Here is an 18,288-nt window from a genome sequence, read left to right on the forward strand (position 1 = left end):
TATTGTGAAATAGCATTCCATAAACATTTGATTAAGTGAACTAATGATATCTTCTGGCCTTCAACTTTGAGGAGGACAAGTCCATGATAATTAAAATACCACCTCAGTCTAACACAGTTTTTCCAAACTGGTGGCCTTGATTGAAGGATCTTTTGTATGTTCAAATCAGCAGGGTCAAACTGAAAGAAAACTGAAGAGGGAGCTATTTTGCAGAAGCAATTACTTTTGCACAGTTTTTTTTTTTTTTGTTAAAGAAGTTTGTTATGATTCTGCACATTTAGTAATTTTTTATATGTGAAGAGGAAAATGGCAATTTTGTTATCACTTTTTATCCTTTATGTATCTCAGTGAGTCTGATGATCTGGCTCTGGAACTGATCTCTGAAACAGTGTGAAAGGGCTAAATTTCATTACATTCTGAAATTCAGTTTAGAAATCCAAGATTCGTGGGTCTACAGAGATAAGTTCTTGTTAAAAAACCTTTTATTCCTAACAAGAAGCTCTTCCATGGCATCTTGAACCTTTTTCCTTCACCCCCTTTTCTCAGAGGAAAAACTTGAAAAATCTTTGCTTTCACAGTAATTTGCATTTGGATGGTCCTAATGTCACAAAGATGTGAGGCATTCCTGAGGTTAAGTGTCTCTTTAGCTTTTCCTACTGGGCTTGCAAATTTTACCTAGGAGTTCTAAAATATTAACCCCCTGTAGAGCAAGCCTTCATGAAAATAAGCTGTATGTATATTTGCTGCTTCATAGGGAGAGAAAGTGCAGTTTTCTTTTGTAAAATTAGATTATAGGATGAGCCTTCTGAATAGAGTGGGATGGGATGCGGAATGAGGGAGAGTAATTCAGTGACCCAACTTAAGGTACTTATGTAAATGCCCAAAATGAAATGAAGGAAATCCTTCTTTGATGGATTGGTACTGGGCTTGGCAAATTCAAAATTGCATAAGATAGTTTTGACCCAGGATTTTAAAAAGTCTCTACTACTTTGCTGGTAGGAAGCAGAAGGCAGCTAATTTCCTTTTCAACTTAATCTTTTCTCAAAGATTTTTTAAAAATAAAAACAACCAAGCCCTTACTCCAAAAACACAGTAATGTATTGTATTATACATACAAAAGAGGTGAAAGCTGAGTTTAGAAGACCATTCTTAAAAATACATTAATATCTATTTAAACTAAAACACTTGAAGAAATGTGCTCCTTTACATAAGCAGGTCTGGCTATGGAAGCTGCTTGTGGTTTAATGTTTCATCACAATAATGGCAGCTTATATGTGCTTGCCAAGAGACCATTACTGTTTCTTCTGCTGCTCAAGCTCTTCCAGTGAAATATCTTTAAGGTGAGAAAATGCATATTTAACAGAACCTGTCATCACTGCCTGTGCAGTGAGAGAGCTCTGTGTGAACTTCTTACCCCATTCCACCAAGCATAATTGCTGATGTTTCTGTGGAGCAAAGTTCAATTAAAAAAAATTAAAAGAAAAAAGGATAAAATAAACCCAAATAATAAAGTTAAATGTGATTTACAAGGAAAGGTTTTAAAAGTGATTTATGTAAATAATAAAATGATTTGATTGTAAATACTGTAGTATTGTACAAAAAGGGTTTTCCTTTCTGTAAGGAAGTAATGGGTTATGTTCATCTGATGTCAGAAAATGGATTGTTCTGTAATAAAACCTTGATACTTGGAGTTTTTTATTTTTATCCCTTAATGATATTCCTTTCAAAGAACCAGCTGTACCTTTACCTCGACATCCTTTGCCTGATGGAAAGAAATCAAAGAGCAGCACACACTGGGACTAATGAGGGCTGCCCATGTGCTGTTTGACCAGTCAGCATCTTCCAAACAGAGTTCGTATGGCTGTGTTACTTCACAGGGTTTGTATACATTTGTTATGTATTTGTCTTTGAAAAGGGTGTTAAATTGTCATATCTAAACTAGTGAAGGTGGGGGAAAGATCTAAAAATGCTGGGTTTGATTACTATTGCTAGCTTACCTTCTATAGCAGAAATCCTCAAAGGTGTCACTTTTTTTGTCTGTTCCCATTTCTCTATAACAAAAACCCCCAAACAAACAAACTAAAACTTTGATTGCTTACTAAGTGTGCTAAGAGTATCATTATTTAAAACTGAATTCACTGTATGCCTTGGCCATAAAACTTTTTAAAATACTGATGAAGAGGATTGTTTGCATTTCTTAAAATTCAGATCCAGGCCAGAGGAAAAGTAAAGACTCAAAGAATAGTTTCATGAGCATTTGTCTTCAGTTTATTTTCCTCAATACTCTGTTCTGAAGTTCTCATCAAGACACCAAAATTAATAATGGGATTTAATTGCCCAGCAGTCCTTGACATCACTTAGTCTGATGGTTGATTCCTCTTGTGGGCATTGCTTTAATAATATATCTGTTTGATCCCAAAAGAAGAGAGCTTCATAAAGTTGTTGTGAAAGCTTATTTTCTTACTGTAATGGTTCAGTGAAATGTTCAGCTGTGGCTGAATTGGAAAGGAAACACATGCTGTTGTAGCTTGTATCTATGTTGGAAAAAAATTTCAATACAATAAATCTTAGCTGTTGTTGAAAACTCTGTGCTCAGCAGGAATCCATGTTTCCTCAAGTTGTTTTCAAATTTTCTCCTTACTGCATTTTCAAAATTCTAAGCAGCTCTACCCCTCCTTCCACAAGTTAGACAAGGATTCTTGGGAAATACAGGCGGCGGTGGAAAACTCAGGCTCATCCCCGGCTGAGTCAGTACATTAATCTTCTGGCTTGTAATTGGTTTCAAATTGTCTTTGTTAGAAGGCATGTTGTATTGCCTTGCTTAACTGGAGTACAGGGCTTTCCAATAGCTTTAGGCTTCCCCTTTGACACAGAGTGTTCCTTCATTCCCAATGCTGCATTGTTTTGCTGCTTTCTGTCCTCTCTCCCTGGTTGTTCATCTGCAACAACAGCTTGAGCAGGTGAAAATGATTTGTGTGAGAAGAAAGTTTTGAGTGTTAAGCAACTTAATGTAAAATTAATATTTATATGTTTTAGCCTTGAGAAATTATGGCTTTCTTTCTTTTAAGTTTTTTGGGTTAGTCCAAGTATATAACTGATACTTTAACTGCCAGGGATTTTTCTCACAGGGTATTTGTAGATACCAGTAGAAGTTGCAAAGTTTATCTTCTATTTAAACTATGAAAAATGCATTCTTTATCTTTAAATAAAACAATGCAATGCTCTGTGTATTTCTAAGGAGAACTTTTAAGGCCATTTACATATTAAGAGCTACCCTCATGGTAGCCTATGCTCCTGTATAAATTCAGATAAAAGTATATGCAAGAACTCATATTTAGTGTCAGGAGTGAAAGCACTTAGAAGTGTCCACACATGTTCTCCTGTGGAAACTGGAGAAGTTAACAATCAAAGCTAACTTCTTCAGAGATGCCACTGCCTCAGCCACTGTTCAAGGTGGGTCTGCTGGGGGGAGATTTCAGAACTATGAAGAGCAAGGCCTTGCTTGTCACTGAGGCTCTTATTTCACTGCCATTGTGGAGAATTAGGTGTAAAACCCTACTTAGTAGGAGTTAAGACATAGGAGTGAGTTATCTTCATTTGGTGCCTCCACTGGAGCAGAAATTCCCATGCTATTCATTCTGCCCATGAGCTTGGAAAGTGGCATCCCTGCATGTTGTCTTGGGTTTATGCCTTTGGGAAACACAGCAGGTTGACCCAGCTGCCAGTTAATTAATTCATAACATTTTAGTAAAGGGTTGGAACAATTTTCCTGTGCCTTGTTTGATGAAGAGTATGTAACTACAGTTTCTCTGAATAGTTGCCATGTATTTACTTATGTTAGCATAAATTAATGGCTTTAATAGAATCCAAGTGATCCTGTGTAATTTCAGCTCTTTGATCTCTGTGTTGCATCATTTGCTATCACTACTCTTGCTCTTGTTTATCAAACTCAGATGGTCTTTCTGGCAACAAAAATATTTCAGAGGTGAACATCTCAGTGTAGGAGAATATAGTTGTCTCTTTGTTGCTCAGATGAAAAATGTCACTTAACTCTGGAAAATAAGACTATTTCATAGTCAACACTCTTAATTTTAGTGCTGGTGTTTCTGTGTTTAACTTTGTACCTGTGTTTGTGATGTTTCTTAGCTTGAGCATGCCTTGCAGTCATACTTAAGGTGGAGTAATTTTCTTGAGGCTGTTGTGTTTGAATGCAAAGTATCCCAGTAACTAAAAGCATACTGTCCTTTGATTATTTGAAACTACTCTGGGAGTTTCAGCATCGTGTTCACTTTCAGTCAGCACCGGGAGAGAAGCCTCAACCTGATGAGGAAGAGAGGGAAGTGGAATGTCATAAGCAACTATTTTTGAGAAGTCCATAATTTATAATTTCCCCAATAAAAACATCACTTCTTCAATGCCCATTGCAATGAACTCATTAAAAGTATTTCAAGAGCTGTGGTTACATTCGAAAATCCTACAAATGCAGTGAGAAAGATGTGCTTGCTTTCTCACATATACCCTTAGTTAGTTGCCCAGTTACTTACTAATGAGCATGTTTTCTACCTTGAAGGTAAGTTCTTGCTTCTATTTCTCTGATATTACTGTGCTAATTAGAAAGAACAAATTCTTTCCAGGAATTCTGAGTTTTTGTATAATCTTTTTCCTGCAAGGACAGGGCCCTTGCTAGAAGGGAAAGTGCACACCAGGGTGTGTTCCCACTTGGAAATAACTGAGACAATACTAGGTCTTCTTGGAAGAGATTCTTGTAGCAAAACAAAGAAGGGAAAAAAATTCTTATAACGAATTGGTAGGTCATTAAATCTTTCTGGCCCTAAGGAAAAATCTAGATATGGCTGATGTTAAGTGTGTTTCATGGCTATAAGAGCTGCTGCGAGAAGATTCTCGATTTAGGTATTTCTGGTAGCATGACCTGCACAGCCAGATTTGAACAGTATCTTCCTTTTTTGGATAAGATTTATCTAGTGCAAAGATTGATTCCTTGCATTTCCTCTTAGATTCCTTTTTTATTGATATTTATTTTAAGGGGGAAAGGGGATACCAAAAAATAATCTTTTCTAGACTATTTCTGCCTTTTCACCTCTTTCTTTTATCTTCCTCATGGTGGCTTTGGTGTAGGTCAGGGTATTATTTATCTTTTGGCCACTCATTGTCTAGGTATGTGCTGTGTAGTTTTCTGAATGATCCAAATAAATGTGGTTTTTTGTTTCAGTGGTCTTTTAAAAGTTGTTTTTGTTTCTTTCTGCTATTGCTTTTCAGCTTTTAAGGCACTTTTGTAGCAACATCAGTGGTACTGAGTCAGAGACTGGAAGGGGTTTTACTTGGTCTGTAACAATGCCCCAGATGTCGTTGGGAGGATCTTTATCTGTAGCTCTTGCAGGCTTTCCTTCTTCCCCCTTTTTTTCTAATAGCTCTTGTTAAACCAAAGCATTGCTCACATGTGTGAAATCTAGTAGTCCCTGAGTAGCTGTAATAGGTTATTTCCCTGACTGGGTCACTTGCTGTTCTGTAATTATTTAATGGATACTTTGTTCTTGGATTGACTAACATCTATGTGTCTGCCCCAGCATGTCTGTCTAAAGCATCTGCAACTGCCAAATGTGTTTGCAGCTGACTTGAAGCTCCTTCTTACTGTACATTGACTTGGTCTTTGTGATGGGAAATGCAGCACCTATTAAACCACTTCTAATTATTTTTATAAGCTCCTTTCAGTTCTGGCAAACTGTATTAGAAACTGAGTTTCTGTTTCAAATGAGCTACTATTTTACATAATAAAAGACTAAGAAGCTAAAAATCATGGTCTTAGATGTTGCTTTTTTTCCCCCCTGTTTGTCTTCTGGCAGTGTAGTAAAGTATTGCATAAGCACTGGCAGATAAACTTCCCTGGTTGTATCAGCATTGAATTACTTTATTTAGCTTCTTATGCTGATAATTTGTTTTAGGCTAAAATTACCTTGATAAATTTTCACGGAAAACATTTGATTACTCATTTGTCAAAAGCCCTGGATCCTGTGCATGTAAATGCCAAAAAATTTACAGCTAAGAATCAAATGGTTGCTCATATCTTTGCAGGTGTTTGAGGGACCAAAGCCATTGACCTTTAACTAGGAACATGAGTTGCTTTATTGTACTGTACTGATGAGACATTTTCTGGCTTTCAGAACATTTAAGTCTGAAGAAAAATGCTTTATAGAGTCAGATTCAGTAGCCCTGGAAACAGAGGCAACATGTCTGTATCAGGCTGCTGCCATGAGAATCCTGCTGGGCCATGGAGCTTTACTAGCAGAAGTACAGATGGACCAGCTTAGTTGTGCTTCTTCCCAGGGACAGCCTGCATCCATGCACAGCACGATCCCCACTGTTTACACCCTGAAATGCTCTGCTAGAAATGGCTTTGAAGACTTCAATCCACCTGAAGCCCTCGGAACATCCTTTTGCAGTCTTGTCAGAAGAGAAAAACTTCCCGTTGTAGCTGATGGAAAGAGGAAATTACAGAGCTGAAGATGGGGTTAAAGCTACCCTGCTTAGCAGTGGTTTGTAATGTAATCTTAGAAATAGCCAAATACGCTGTTGACTGATCCTGCTGGTGAGCTGTACAAATGAGATGTGAGGGCTGTTGTCTAGAAGACTGAAAAGCACAGCAGATCTTCATCTCTGACTGTAAGGTCCTGAAGCAGAAATATTGTTAGTTAATGGTGGGTTGGTAATTTGGCAACATGTGGGTTTTGACTATGCTTTGGATATTGATCTACACCAAAAAATAGTAGATTGAAAACAGCATTTCATGTCCAGAAGTGGAGCAAACGCAAATAAACTTTTCTGCTGCTTCTGGTGGGAATGAAACATTTATAAAATTTCTGCAGAACTGCTGCTTTTTTCTTCTTTTGCTTTGGAGCCTGCCAGGTAACCCATCTATTGTTTGTTCTGTGCTTACCTTGGAAAGCAGCCAGCTTGTAAGCACAGCTCACTAGAAAACTACAATTTATGTGACTTTTAAAGTTCTTATAAACTTGTGATACTTGCTGATGCGTAAGTATGCTTCAGAGTGCTGTGTACTCCTGACACAAAGGCAGCCCTGCAAATTTTCAAGTTCTCAAATGGAATTTTCCAATTAAATGGCTAGGACATTTTAAACATTATTTGCAAATGTTTTTTTCTTTGATATTTGTCTTGGAAATACATTTTTAAAAGCCCAAGGCGGTAGCAGAGCCTCAGAGGCTTGGCAGAGTTATATTCCATTCATAACAGCAATTTATCTTTATTATTATTGAAAAAAATAGTGACATAAATTTGTCTGTAGGTGCTCGTCTCCATGTCTCATCTAAGTACTGTTGAGCCAGAATCACTTACATGGTGGGCAAATAAAGATAAGTGTCTGGTCTTTCTCTTCAGTCCTTTAATAATTCTGAGAATAGATAAAATCCATAATCTGATTTTAAGTGGAAACTCACTGGCTTTAGTAAGCTTGCTGTTAGATTTTTAGCATAGGGCCTGCTGAACTTTTGCAGCATGTAATGTGCTACTGAGGAAAAGAATAAAGTAGTTTAGCAATTGTTGTTGCTGTGCAGGTGATGACTGTCACAGGATAAAAGGTGCTAAAAAACAACAAAGCTGCAGTGGATAAGAAAAAAAAAACAGACTGCAGTATTACCCATCCAGAATCAAATTCATTGCAGCATACATTATAGCTGGAAAAGGAGGAATTATTTGGGCCAGTATATTCTGTTACAAAACTGAGAGAGGTTTTTATAGAGGATGGTCACAAATACAGAGCTCTCAATTAAACTTTTTCCAAGCTGGGTACCTTGCTTAAGGCGTCTGAAAGTCTGCTTTTACATCCCCCCTCTTTATTTTCATAATTGCACTCTCTGAATAATATGAGTTAGCATAAGCTGTCATGCTGTTACTGGCCTGGTGATAGCCACTGGTTTTCCCAGGCTACATGAGTTTTCTTCATATGCCTTTCCTGTATTTCTTGAGTTGTTAACCTGATGAGAAAATTCGGTCTTGATGAGGGCAGAAAAAGCCATTTGAAGTTTCTTGGATGTCTCCTTTGAGTGATTTTTAGTTCAGTGCCAGTGGCAGAGATTTAAGAATATTCCTGTGAAAATTACTAGTTTTCTATTTGAATAACTCTTCTTCAGCATGAAGTCCATTATTTATGTTTCCCCACTGAGGATTTTATTGTGAAATAGATACTTCTGAAATTATAAATGTCACCCCTTCCCACCAAGAATAGCTCTGAACTAAAGTGTTGGGGTGTTCTTATGCAGAGGAAAAGAAATTAATTTATTGGTTTGTTTGTAACATCTCCAATTACAAAGTGGAATATTTTATCTGTTTTTCATAATTTCCACTTGGATTTGTTATCCATCAATGTTGGTCAACGTTTTGGTCTGTAAACTTTGAAAACCAAAGGACACAGATTTGCCAGCTGTTGACCACAAGTAACTTTTTTGAAAAATAGAGTGGGTCTCAAGCTGACTTGCAGGTTTTATATAAAGTACCTAATAAACCCTTAAAATTGACAGTGCTCCATGTTTATTGCAAGGATATGTTGTTTTTTTGTTTGTTTCTTTTATTTAAAGAGGTGTTGGGAGGGATACAGCAGCTGTTTTTCATCTGCCAAACCTATTCTTGCTGACTTGTCAGCCAGCACTCTGTTTATATTGGTTGTTGTTTAATACAGGCTTGTGGGGCCCCAGCAGCTTGATGGGTAGTGCAGAGCACAGCTCCATGCATGGAAAGCCATGAAGAAGGAATTCAGAATTACTAGTGTCTATGTAATATGCATAACAAAAAAATGAGGAAGCTTTTGGGAGTAAAAGCTCTTGTGCAGTTCTTCCTACAGCAAATTTGTCAATTCATCTAGATTGTCTGATTATAGTAAGGAATAAAAGCAAGCTACTTTTCCATAAATCGTTGTTTCTTTTTTTTTTTTTTCAGGAAGCAGCTGTAGCTATTTCATTATACCCTCTTACAAATGATTTCAAATACCTTAGCTCATGCTTTCATTCAAGCTTTATTGGTCTAATGGTTGTCTGGATCAACAGTAGAAAGAGAACAGGTAAACGAGGGTTAAAAAGCATCAGACTGGTTTGATGTCTGTACCCTGACTGAATTACCTGCTTACAGTGTCTAAAGGCTGTACTGCAAAGAATCTCAGCCAGCATTTTTGCATTTGGGAAGGCACAATTACTTGGAAGAGCAAATTTAATATTCTGTTAAATTTTTTATTGAATTATAATAGTCAGATTAAGTCTTGGCAAATAAAAGAGATAATAAATTGTAGGTTGCAGTAATAATCGTTTTTTATTTGTAATATTTACAGAAATTGGTCATTAAGTTTTGTACTTTTTGTATTTTATGTGTAAGCTAGTATATGCTACGCTAATATATGCTATACTGTCAGGGATATGGCTTGTGATGATAATTACCTTTTATTACCATATCCTATATTGTTTTATGATCAATGTATCTCTTAAGTTTTTTAAATGCAAGAATTGTATAAAAAGGCAGTAGTTTCAGTGGCCAAGTGCCTGTTTCTTCACATTTTTTTTTTTTGGTGATAGTGATCTGTGCCATATTTGTATGTTCCTTAAAATACTGAAGTGCTTACGAGACTGATCAGAAACAAAATATGGTTCATAAAGTGTTCTGTGGAGACTGACGGAGCTTCCTGCCTGTGTTGCGTAGACTTCTGATTAGAGTGGCTATTTCTGCAATTAATAATTCAGCTTCCTCCTGCCATTGCTTCCCCTAGAACCTCTTCTCTTTCTGCAGTTCTTTTAACTGAGGCTCAAGTGAGAAGTTATGTGATCAAAGAGACGGGGTGAGTTGTAGATCTGGAAATGCAACTGAGTCAGTCTGCACAAACTTGCTTTGAGCAAGTTTCTTTTTAAAAACGGTGCTACATAGAAAGTAGTTTCTTGCTCTGGGTGCAAGAATTGATAAAAATTTCCTTTGAAATGCTGTTATGGAAGAAAACCATAAAATGCTCAAATAGAAAAGCGTGGTGATTTTGTTGGACTTGAAACGTTCTTCTAGGATGTGTCATTTCCACTGAAACTTTGTTTGCTTGGCTGACGTTCAGACCTGCTCAGACCTCTCATTTGCATCACTAAAACTGGGAAGGGTTGTCAATCTGCCTGCTCTCTTGTCTAGATGATTTTGTTTAGTAACCTGAAAAAACAATAGAACAGTGAAAGTCTGGGCCATTCATTTGCTGGTTCATTTAATGGACACCTAAGTAGTCGGCAAACTTTGTTGCTCTCTTGCCCACCTCCCTGGAACTTCAATTCACGGCACCCAGATCAGAGGTTTTAAAAATTGTTGTGAAAATGGTATCTTCTGATTTGGAAATTATGTTTCCAAATGCAAAATTGAACATGGGAGCTGGAATTTACAGTTCACCTGTTTCACTTGCCCTGCTTGGAGGAAATCTAGAAGTTAAGTCAGTTTGGAGTTAAGGGCTGGCTTTCTTTGCAGAGCTGTTAGAGAAGAGGCGTCACTGGCTGTCTGTGTGAGTTTCTGCTTGATTTTAATTGAAGATGTTTACCTTTTCTACTGGTAATTGACTGGAAGAAGCATTAAATCTAGTGCCTAGTATTTCCCACTCAGGTTTGAAGGCTAATGAAGGCAGTTTTATTGCCCATGCTGATTGAATGGAAACGTGCTGACCAGTAATCCACCGTTGTTTTATTGGCTCTGAAGAGCATTTCTTTTTTTTTTTTTTTTTCAATGGTGTAATAAAACCTGATTTGCTCACTTTGTAGTACTAAGTGCTTGAAAATTTCTCTTGTTATCAGGCAGCTGGCTCTGTTTGTGAGGTGGTATTGCTCAGTGCTATGCTGAGGCTAAAATCTTGTTTTACATTGAGCCTGGAAGATGAATTAACCTGTTTGTTCAAGCACTTTGAATTAGCTGGGAGCTGTTAAGGAAGTTTGAATCATGTGGTGAGTCTTGTCTCTGCTGAGACTTCCAGACCTTAAGGTTTAGAACTTTCTGTTTCTTATCAGATAAACTTATTTTGCATCCCTTGCCCACTTACAAGCCACAGAAGCAGTTGTGAAGAGAAGTTTTGTTGTAGAGAACAGTCTCTTTAAAACCTTTTGAAATCACCGTCACAACAAGCTGTAGTTTGTCTGCATTTCATCTGTACCTTCAATAAAAGCATTTAGATGTTAAATAAAACAAGCCAAAATCAAATCACAGGAAGATATCTTGGCTTTATGTTACTATGCAAATGTTTTGTTTGCATAGTTTATCAAAATAATTTCATGTAAATATTCTAATAAAAATGAAGTTTACAAAAACTGTTCGGGAAAGTATTTTCTCCCCTTATAGCCAAAAATTTTTCAAATTAACTGAAATAGAAAGCAAAAATTGTATTTAAAGAATTATTGTTTCCAGTTACCTGGAGACAGAGCATGTTTCCCTTCTGCTATGGCAACAAGAACATGTGAAGTACAGTACCCCAATAACTTGGACTTCTGCCATGAAATAGATGAAGAACTACAAGCCCAGTATGAGGGTGCTGTCTTTATCACTGTTTGCAGCTTTCAGTCTGAATTGTAAAATAATTTTGACAGTCTTTCCACAGCTCTGACCCACACAGCTAATGGGAAGTGGCTTTAAGATACATAAAGATCATCCTACACGTTAAATTCAGTGCTGAGAGAGATTGCTGCCTTCAAAAGAGAGATGTCAGCAGCAGTAGGAGAATACTTCAGTGCTTTGAAAATGCTCGCGTCCTGTTCAGGCTTCCTGTCGAATCCTGTAATTCATTCCTTGGGTGTCTAATCTCTGACATGAGTCAGCTCCCATTTTCTTTGTTTTGAGATTTTTCACATTTCTTTTAGATCATTTTCCAAGTCCTCATTAAGTCCTCCTTTCTTTGGCTGGTTTTTATCATGTTTTGAGGTTGCAGGCATGTATTTTGCATTGATTTGTAGCTGGTACTTGTTGAATGCAGGTGTTAGATTTGTGATGGCTGACATATCTTAGAGACAGTTTGTTTCTAAGGTAGGTATTTAAGGGCTGAGGAGTGCAAAAGGATGAAAATAGTCAGTTCCCTCCTGTCCTTGGTGGTAGGTGTGTGGAATAGTAAACTGGGCACAACAGCCTGAGTTTGCAGAGCCTGGTCTGGTCCAGCTGTGTGCCAGCCCTACAGTCTCAACCCTTACAAACTTGTGCACTACACTCCCAGTTGGATCTGCTGAAACTTTCTCCCTTTCTCTCCTTCATTGTGGTGGAGGTAATTCAGAGACGAAGTCCAAGTCTATCTATTACTCTAGATAAATGCTTATGTAAAGATATATAATGTGTTATATAGAAGCAATAGGCAAAATGGGGTATTTATCACACTAAAAATGTGGCTTCAAGAGTGATAAATGGCATCGATTAAAAACACACGTGGTCTCTTTTGTGTCTAGAAATAAACGGCACAGTGTTTAACCCACTGGAATGCACTGTAACTTATAATGTATACACTGGAATGTAAAAGAATGTACTGCTTGGTGCTGGTTGAAGAAGGGGAAATTCAGAACTTCCTCAGGTCTTTTCCATAGCTCAGATACTTTCATCTAAAACAAACAAACAAAAAAGTGTTTATGAGGCAGTCTTTCAAGGAAAAGACAAGATTTTTTTTTCCTTAAATCATTGGTTGAGTTTAACAATTTGAGGGAAGGACCAGTGTAAACTGTGAAAAAGACAGCCCCTAAATAAGTGACACACATTGCTTTTCTAAGAGTCTAGAAGGATGGCAGAGCAGTGTCTCCTCTCATTAGCTCTGGGGGTACCTGTGTGCAGCAGTCAGGTGTTTGGAACTGGAGCATGTCCTCTGTCCCTTTTGTCTGGCAGCCTTTTGGAGCTGCTGTGTCTGCCTGGCAAATGTCACTGCGTCTGACTGATGGCTCTGAGAGCCTCACAGAGGACCAGATCATCTGGTTAAAGCCTAGCAAATTCCTGTTCTGTGTCTGGTAAAAGGTTTTACCTGTCTTAAAGCTGTTTCCAGTTGTTTAGATACAGTTGTTTCTCAAAAAATGCCTGTTCAGATCAAGCACATAGAATTTTAATTCTGTCTGCTGCCTTTTGCAGTAGGTCTCAAATCTTGATGTCAAGAGAAGGCTTTTTCTTCTGATCTTGCTGCAACTAATAATTCCCCCCCACCTCCCCCTTTCTGTTGGTTCCTGCTTTTTCTGTTTTTTTTTTTGTTTTGGGGTTTTTTTTGGTCCTCTTCTGCCTTTATCGTGGACTTCCCCCACAGAGGTTTACAATAAAAAATAGAAAAAGTCCTAACAAAAAGAAAATTTCCTCCAGGGCCTTACTCTTCAAGGATCCCTTAATGTGTCAGAATTGATCCTACTTAGTGCATGCATATGTGCAGACGTAGTTATTTAGTTCCTGGTTTTGGCAGAAAAGAGAGAGCTCTGTACTCCAGGATATAAATATTATGTATTTGTTTGAATTCAAATTCCATTTCCAATACAGCGATCAGCAAACATTTGTATTTAGTGTTGTTTGTTTTACCATGCTGCAGAAGCAGAGTTAAATAAACTTCCTATATCCTTCTTGCATTAAAAACTTGCATGGCCTCTTGTCTCAGCCTTTCTCCAAATACCATGCAGTGTAGGCAATTGTTTAAACCTAGAAGTATCTCAAGAGTAGAGCTACTTTCTTGTTTTTTGTCAAGATAAAGTAGCAGAAAGAAATTTCATCTGCTAGCAACCCTAGTGTTGCCATTTCTTGACTGTCAAATACTTGGCTATGCAAACATCATCGCTGTGGACATCGTACAAAACACGCTTGAGATAAATCATGTATGTTACCATATACAAGGCCTAATGGATTGCTTTTCCATTGCTCATTTTAAAATTAAACCCCACAGCTTCCTGTTTTTCTTGTCCTGAAGTCCTGTCTATCTGAGCTCTTAAAATTTCTAAAATAGCCTGTCAAAAAAAGGAATTCAGTAAAGTGACTAAAAAGTGACTTCTGCTTAACCTTTGGTTTTATAAACAATTGGCTGAGTCCTAAATAGATGAAAACAGTCTATTTTTAGGCCCTAATTTAGAGAATTGATATTTCCACATTTGCTTTGTCATTGCTGGTAGTAGTTGCTAAATGGTGAAAGCTTGTAGCTATTACAAATGCTTGGAGGATTGCTGAGTGTTCTGCCGTAATGCACTAAGAAGCTCAATGTACTGTACATTTCAATTTATAATAAGACAGTGTAGCTGATAGCAGAGACACTGAAATATTTCAAGTCTAGACTATGCCTTAAAAAACACAGGCTACTGGCATTTTGGTGCAGCAAGTTGGAAAATAACTGATAAGGGCAGTTGAAGTACAGCAGACTTTAAAAAGTGATGAGTTCTCTAAGCCAGGATGGGTTGGGAGGGTTCAGCCACTGCTTGCCTGCCTTGTTGGGATGAAAAGGGAACTGGTGTTTGAGAGGGTTGGTCAGCCTTGCCAGCTTTGAGTGGTTTGTGAGGGAGGTCACACAAAGATGGGGAAGATGAGTTTCTGCAATGCTGTGTTTAGTAAGAAGAAATGGGATGGAGAAATAGAAGAGCAAAGTTTCTTCTCTTTAGAAAATGGTAACATTAGTATTTCACCACAGACAAAGATAATGGCCAAAAAGTTTAATGTCACTGGTGTTCTCTTAATAGCCCTTTTGTACCTTTGGATAATAAAAATAGCTTGCTGAAGGTTTTGAGTGGAGCTACATATTGTAGTAATGGGAGGAAATTATGATGTAGCTGATACTTTTATGGCCCCTTTAATATCCCAATTCACCTTACAAATCACTGTGTTTATAAAGTCCTTCTCTTACTGCTGCTGGGGAAGAAGAACATTTTGGTTGTGTTTACTGTTGTCCTGTGTTGTTAGCTGTGGAAAAAAGGAGGAATATTACCTCAGACCCGACTTGTGGACTTGAAGAATTACATATTTTCTTTTGGTTTGTCTCTGTCTAACATAATGCCAACCCTGTTTTTCAGAGCCATGGTGTCATGGAAGGGGATGTACTTTGCACTTGCACTATTCTTGGGAAGTTTCTTTGGAAGTATTTTCATGCTGGGCCCTTTTCTGCCTTTGATGTTTATCTCACCAGCCTGGTACCGCTGGATCACTGACTGCATTGTGGCCACTTGGCTCACACTCCCTGTGGTAAGTGGCACATAATCCAGGTCTGGGCAACTGTCCATAATCCCACAATTTACCTTGCTCACTAAAACTTTGGATTTTGTTTTAGGATTTTTAAAGCTGTTTATTCTTCTGTCTAAACAGGCCCTTACACACTTACTATCTGTGGAGACTTTGGGTTTAGCTCAGTGTTGTAAACCGTGTGCCTGTTTACAGCCCTCTTCTTCTTTCACAGTTTAATTTATATATCAGCTAATGTTGTGTGTTCATTTTATGCTTGAAAAGGTCTTTTTTGACATCTTCATTCAGTGTCAATCAGATGCAGAGAAGAGTAGGTGAAACTTTAATAAACAGAAGAAAATTTTTTTAAACTGTTGACTTCCTTAATGAGTTGTCTTGTAAACTCTTTCTTTGAACTGTGCCCCAAGTGTTGTATTAGGAAAATTGTCCACTGCCTGGTACATTGTTGTCAACCTTCACCATTCTGTTACTTAATCCTTGTAGAATTTAGCCCTTGTAGTTGAATTAGAAATAAATGTTTTTAGGTGAAAAAGAAGAGCTCCCCCTAGAAAGGATGTATTCCTCACGTATCATCAGCTTTACAGCTATATGAATCTGGAAATCAATAACAAAGCTCTTCCCTGAATTGTTCCAAAGGAAAGGCAATGTGAATGGGATGTCTCTTCTTCTGTTCTCTAAAACCCAGGGAATGTTGTTCCTCTAGGCCATTAGAGATTTGTTTAACTTTTTCTGAAGTGAAATGCCATATTGGTATGCAGAACATGTATCTTGTGCCATAAAGGAAGTTCCATCCTTATTGTAGATCAAATAGTTTCTGCTTTTGCTGTTTCTGCCTTGTATGTTTTAAAGGGGCCTCAGCTATTTCTTATTCTAAAACTTTTGTAGTTTTTATCATTACTAAATGCAGTGAAATTAGGAGAGATGATGTAATCAGCAGTAAAGGAAATAGATCGTTATTTCTTGTCATGATAAAATTTAACTGGGTGCTGATTCTGTCACAAAATAACTCCTTCTCTGCTTGTCTTCAAATTTTTTTATAATTTGAAACTCTCCAAAATCTAATACCAATCTTTTCTTGGATTAGTTGCCTGGGCTTTATAATTCTGGGTTATTAAAACTAGTTTGTGATAACTTTTTCAGTCTAGAAGTTTGATTTTTAGCCCACACTAGAGCTAGACCAAAATAATTTTAATATCTTCGTGAAAAGGATTCTGTCTTCTGAGAATCTTAGGGATTTAGGTTCAGGAAAGGAGTCTCAAAAAGATTTTGCATCCAACCATTTTGAGGCTCAGACCTTGTCTGCCTTAGGTTTCTGTCCTTACACCCACTGCATTCTTAGTCAGGAGAAGCAGGTTCTTGGTTTGTGTCCTCAAAAACAATAAAGTGCTCTTGTGCCAGTTGGCCTCCAGCAGGGAAACTCTGACCCTGACCTCTGTGATGTAAGAAATTTTCACCTTCCTCACTCTGCGATCACATTTTACTTCCTTTCTAGGAGTCAGCAGGATGGGACAGTGAAGTGGGTCTGAACTGTTTCAGTTTAGTTTGGCTTATATTAAAGCACACACAGAGCTGGCAGAAATATGAACAGAAGTTGTTTTACTTTCTAGAGCTCTGTTTAAATCCCCAGTGTTTGTTCTTTTGTGGTTTTTGGTGGGTTTTTTGGTGTTTTTTTTGTTTTGTTTTGGTTTTTTTTGGAGAAAGAATGAGGAAGAGAGGGTAAGGAGTTAATTTGAAGGCCTTTTTCTTATGGTGTTTTGTTGGTTTCTTTTTCTGTGCTGACTGGGTTGGACAGTGCTGCCAGTGACCCTGATCTTAAGGGCAATAGATGTTTGTGCAGCCAGTCTCTCCTTAGATTACCTACCAAGTTCTAATCCATACTGAGTCACTTATGTTTCTGCATGATAGTATTCCTGGAAAACCAGGTAAAGGTAAGTTTAATGCAGTGATGTGAATAGAGTGCTTTTAAAGAAGTGCTGCTTAATTGTTGCTTCCTCTTCCATTGAACAGCTATTAATGGAGAAAAGCTGGCTGCTTTATTATCTGGCTGCATCATTGTTTACCAGTTGTAATGTGAGTGAATAAGTGAAATTATATAATTCAAATTAATTTTTATTGCTAATGGGATGATGCTTTTCTTCTGGGAGTAAAGCCATAATACTGAGATACTATTTCTAGGCCTTGCTGGAAATGGTGTGTGGTGCCAAGGTGGTTGTCACTGGAGATGGATTTGTTCCTGGAGAAAGGAGTGTCATTATCATGAACCATCGCACACGAATGGACTGGATGTTCCTGTGGAACTGCCTGCTGCGATACAGCTACCTCAGACTTGAGAAAATCTGTCTCAAATCCAGTCTCAAAAGCATTCCGGGATTTGGTATGTCACTAAACCCTTTAATATGAAAGGAAAGTATGTTTAAATTATGTCCAGCACAGTTCATAACCTGCTAAATCACATAGGTTTAAATTCTGTTTCAGTATTTAAAAAAACCCCCCTTGTGTAAAATATGTGGCATGTGGAGTGATTAAACCATAAATCTCCAGAGGAGACCTCGTCTAAATGCCTAAGCATTTCTTTTTTAAGATACTACATGTACTGCTGTTGCTTGTAGGTAAATATATTTCTGCTTTACATACCAAAAGCATTTCTCAGGATGATGAAAAATGATTTTAAGTTTTTTTCAAAGTCTCTTTCAGCATTGTGGTTTGGGTGCTATTTCACCCCACATTGCAAATGCTCTCATCAAGCTTCTTTCTTCATTATCCAATGTAAACTATTGGGAAGATTAAAAAGAAAGCTCTGTAGGCAATTGCAAAGTTAATGGTTCATTTTAATAACTAATTTTAAATTGAACTTGGCTATGCAAAATATTCTGTGCAGGATATGAAATCATCAGGATTTATAGTGATTTAGGCTGGAAAGAGATCTGAGTTGCACGTATTCAGAGAAATTGTTTCAGATAGTCCAAAAATTGTTACACAAATGGTTTCTGAATAAATAGGCAGACTTATCTGAAATAAAAGCATCTCTGCATTTTATTTATCTCTTAGATTTATTTGCTGTTTTATACAAAACAAGCTTGGGCAGGATATGCGTCAACTTTATGA

General features: G+C 37.5%; 2 protein-coding genes across 7 annotated transcripts in view; one reads left to right on the plus strand and one right to left on the minus strand.

The window, feature by feature from the left end:
- Positions 1 to 18,288, minus strand: part of LOC103821325 (serine/arginine-rich splicing factor 7) — a 1,055,603-nt gene that overhangs the window by 581,321 nt on the left and 455,994 nt on the right. The gene's annotated exons all lie outside the window — the stretch shown is intronic.
- The window catches only part of LCLAT1 (lysocardiolipin acyltransferase 1), a 112,045-nt gene that overhangs the window by 22,605 nt on the left and 71,152 nt on the right, over positions 1 to 18,288 (plus strand). For 4 of the 5 annotated variants that reach the window (XM_030236137.2, XM_018921031.3, XM_030236138.2 and 1 more), the window contains 2 exons: positions 15,018 to 15,186; positions 17,359 to 17,557. In XM_030236137.2, the coding sequence (XP_030091997.1) occupies positions 15,022 to 15,186; positions 17,359 to 17,557 (364 nt within the window). In that variant the 5' untranslated portion in view covers positions 15,018 to 15,021. Of the gene's footprint in view, positions 1 to 1,859; positions 1,879 to 15,017; positions 15,187 to 17,358; positions 17,558 to 18,288 lie in introns of those variants that run through there. The other variant, XM_050973232.1, reaches the window with a different exon arrangement.

Source organism: Serinus canaria, chromosome 3 (genome assembly GCF_022539315.1).
Source record: "Serinus canaria isolate serCan28SL12 chromosome 3, serCan2020, whole genome shotgun sequence".
Lineage (NCBI taxonomy): Eukaryota > Metazoa > Chordata > Aves > Passeriformes > Fringillidae > Serinus > Serinus canaria.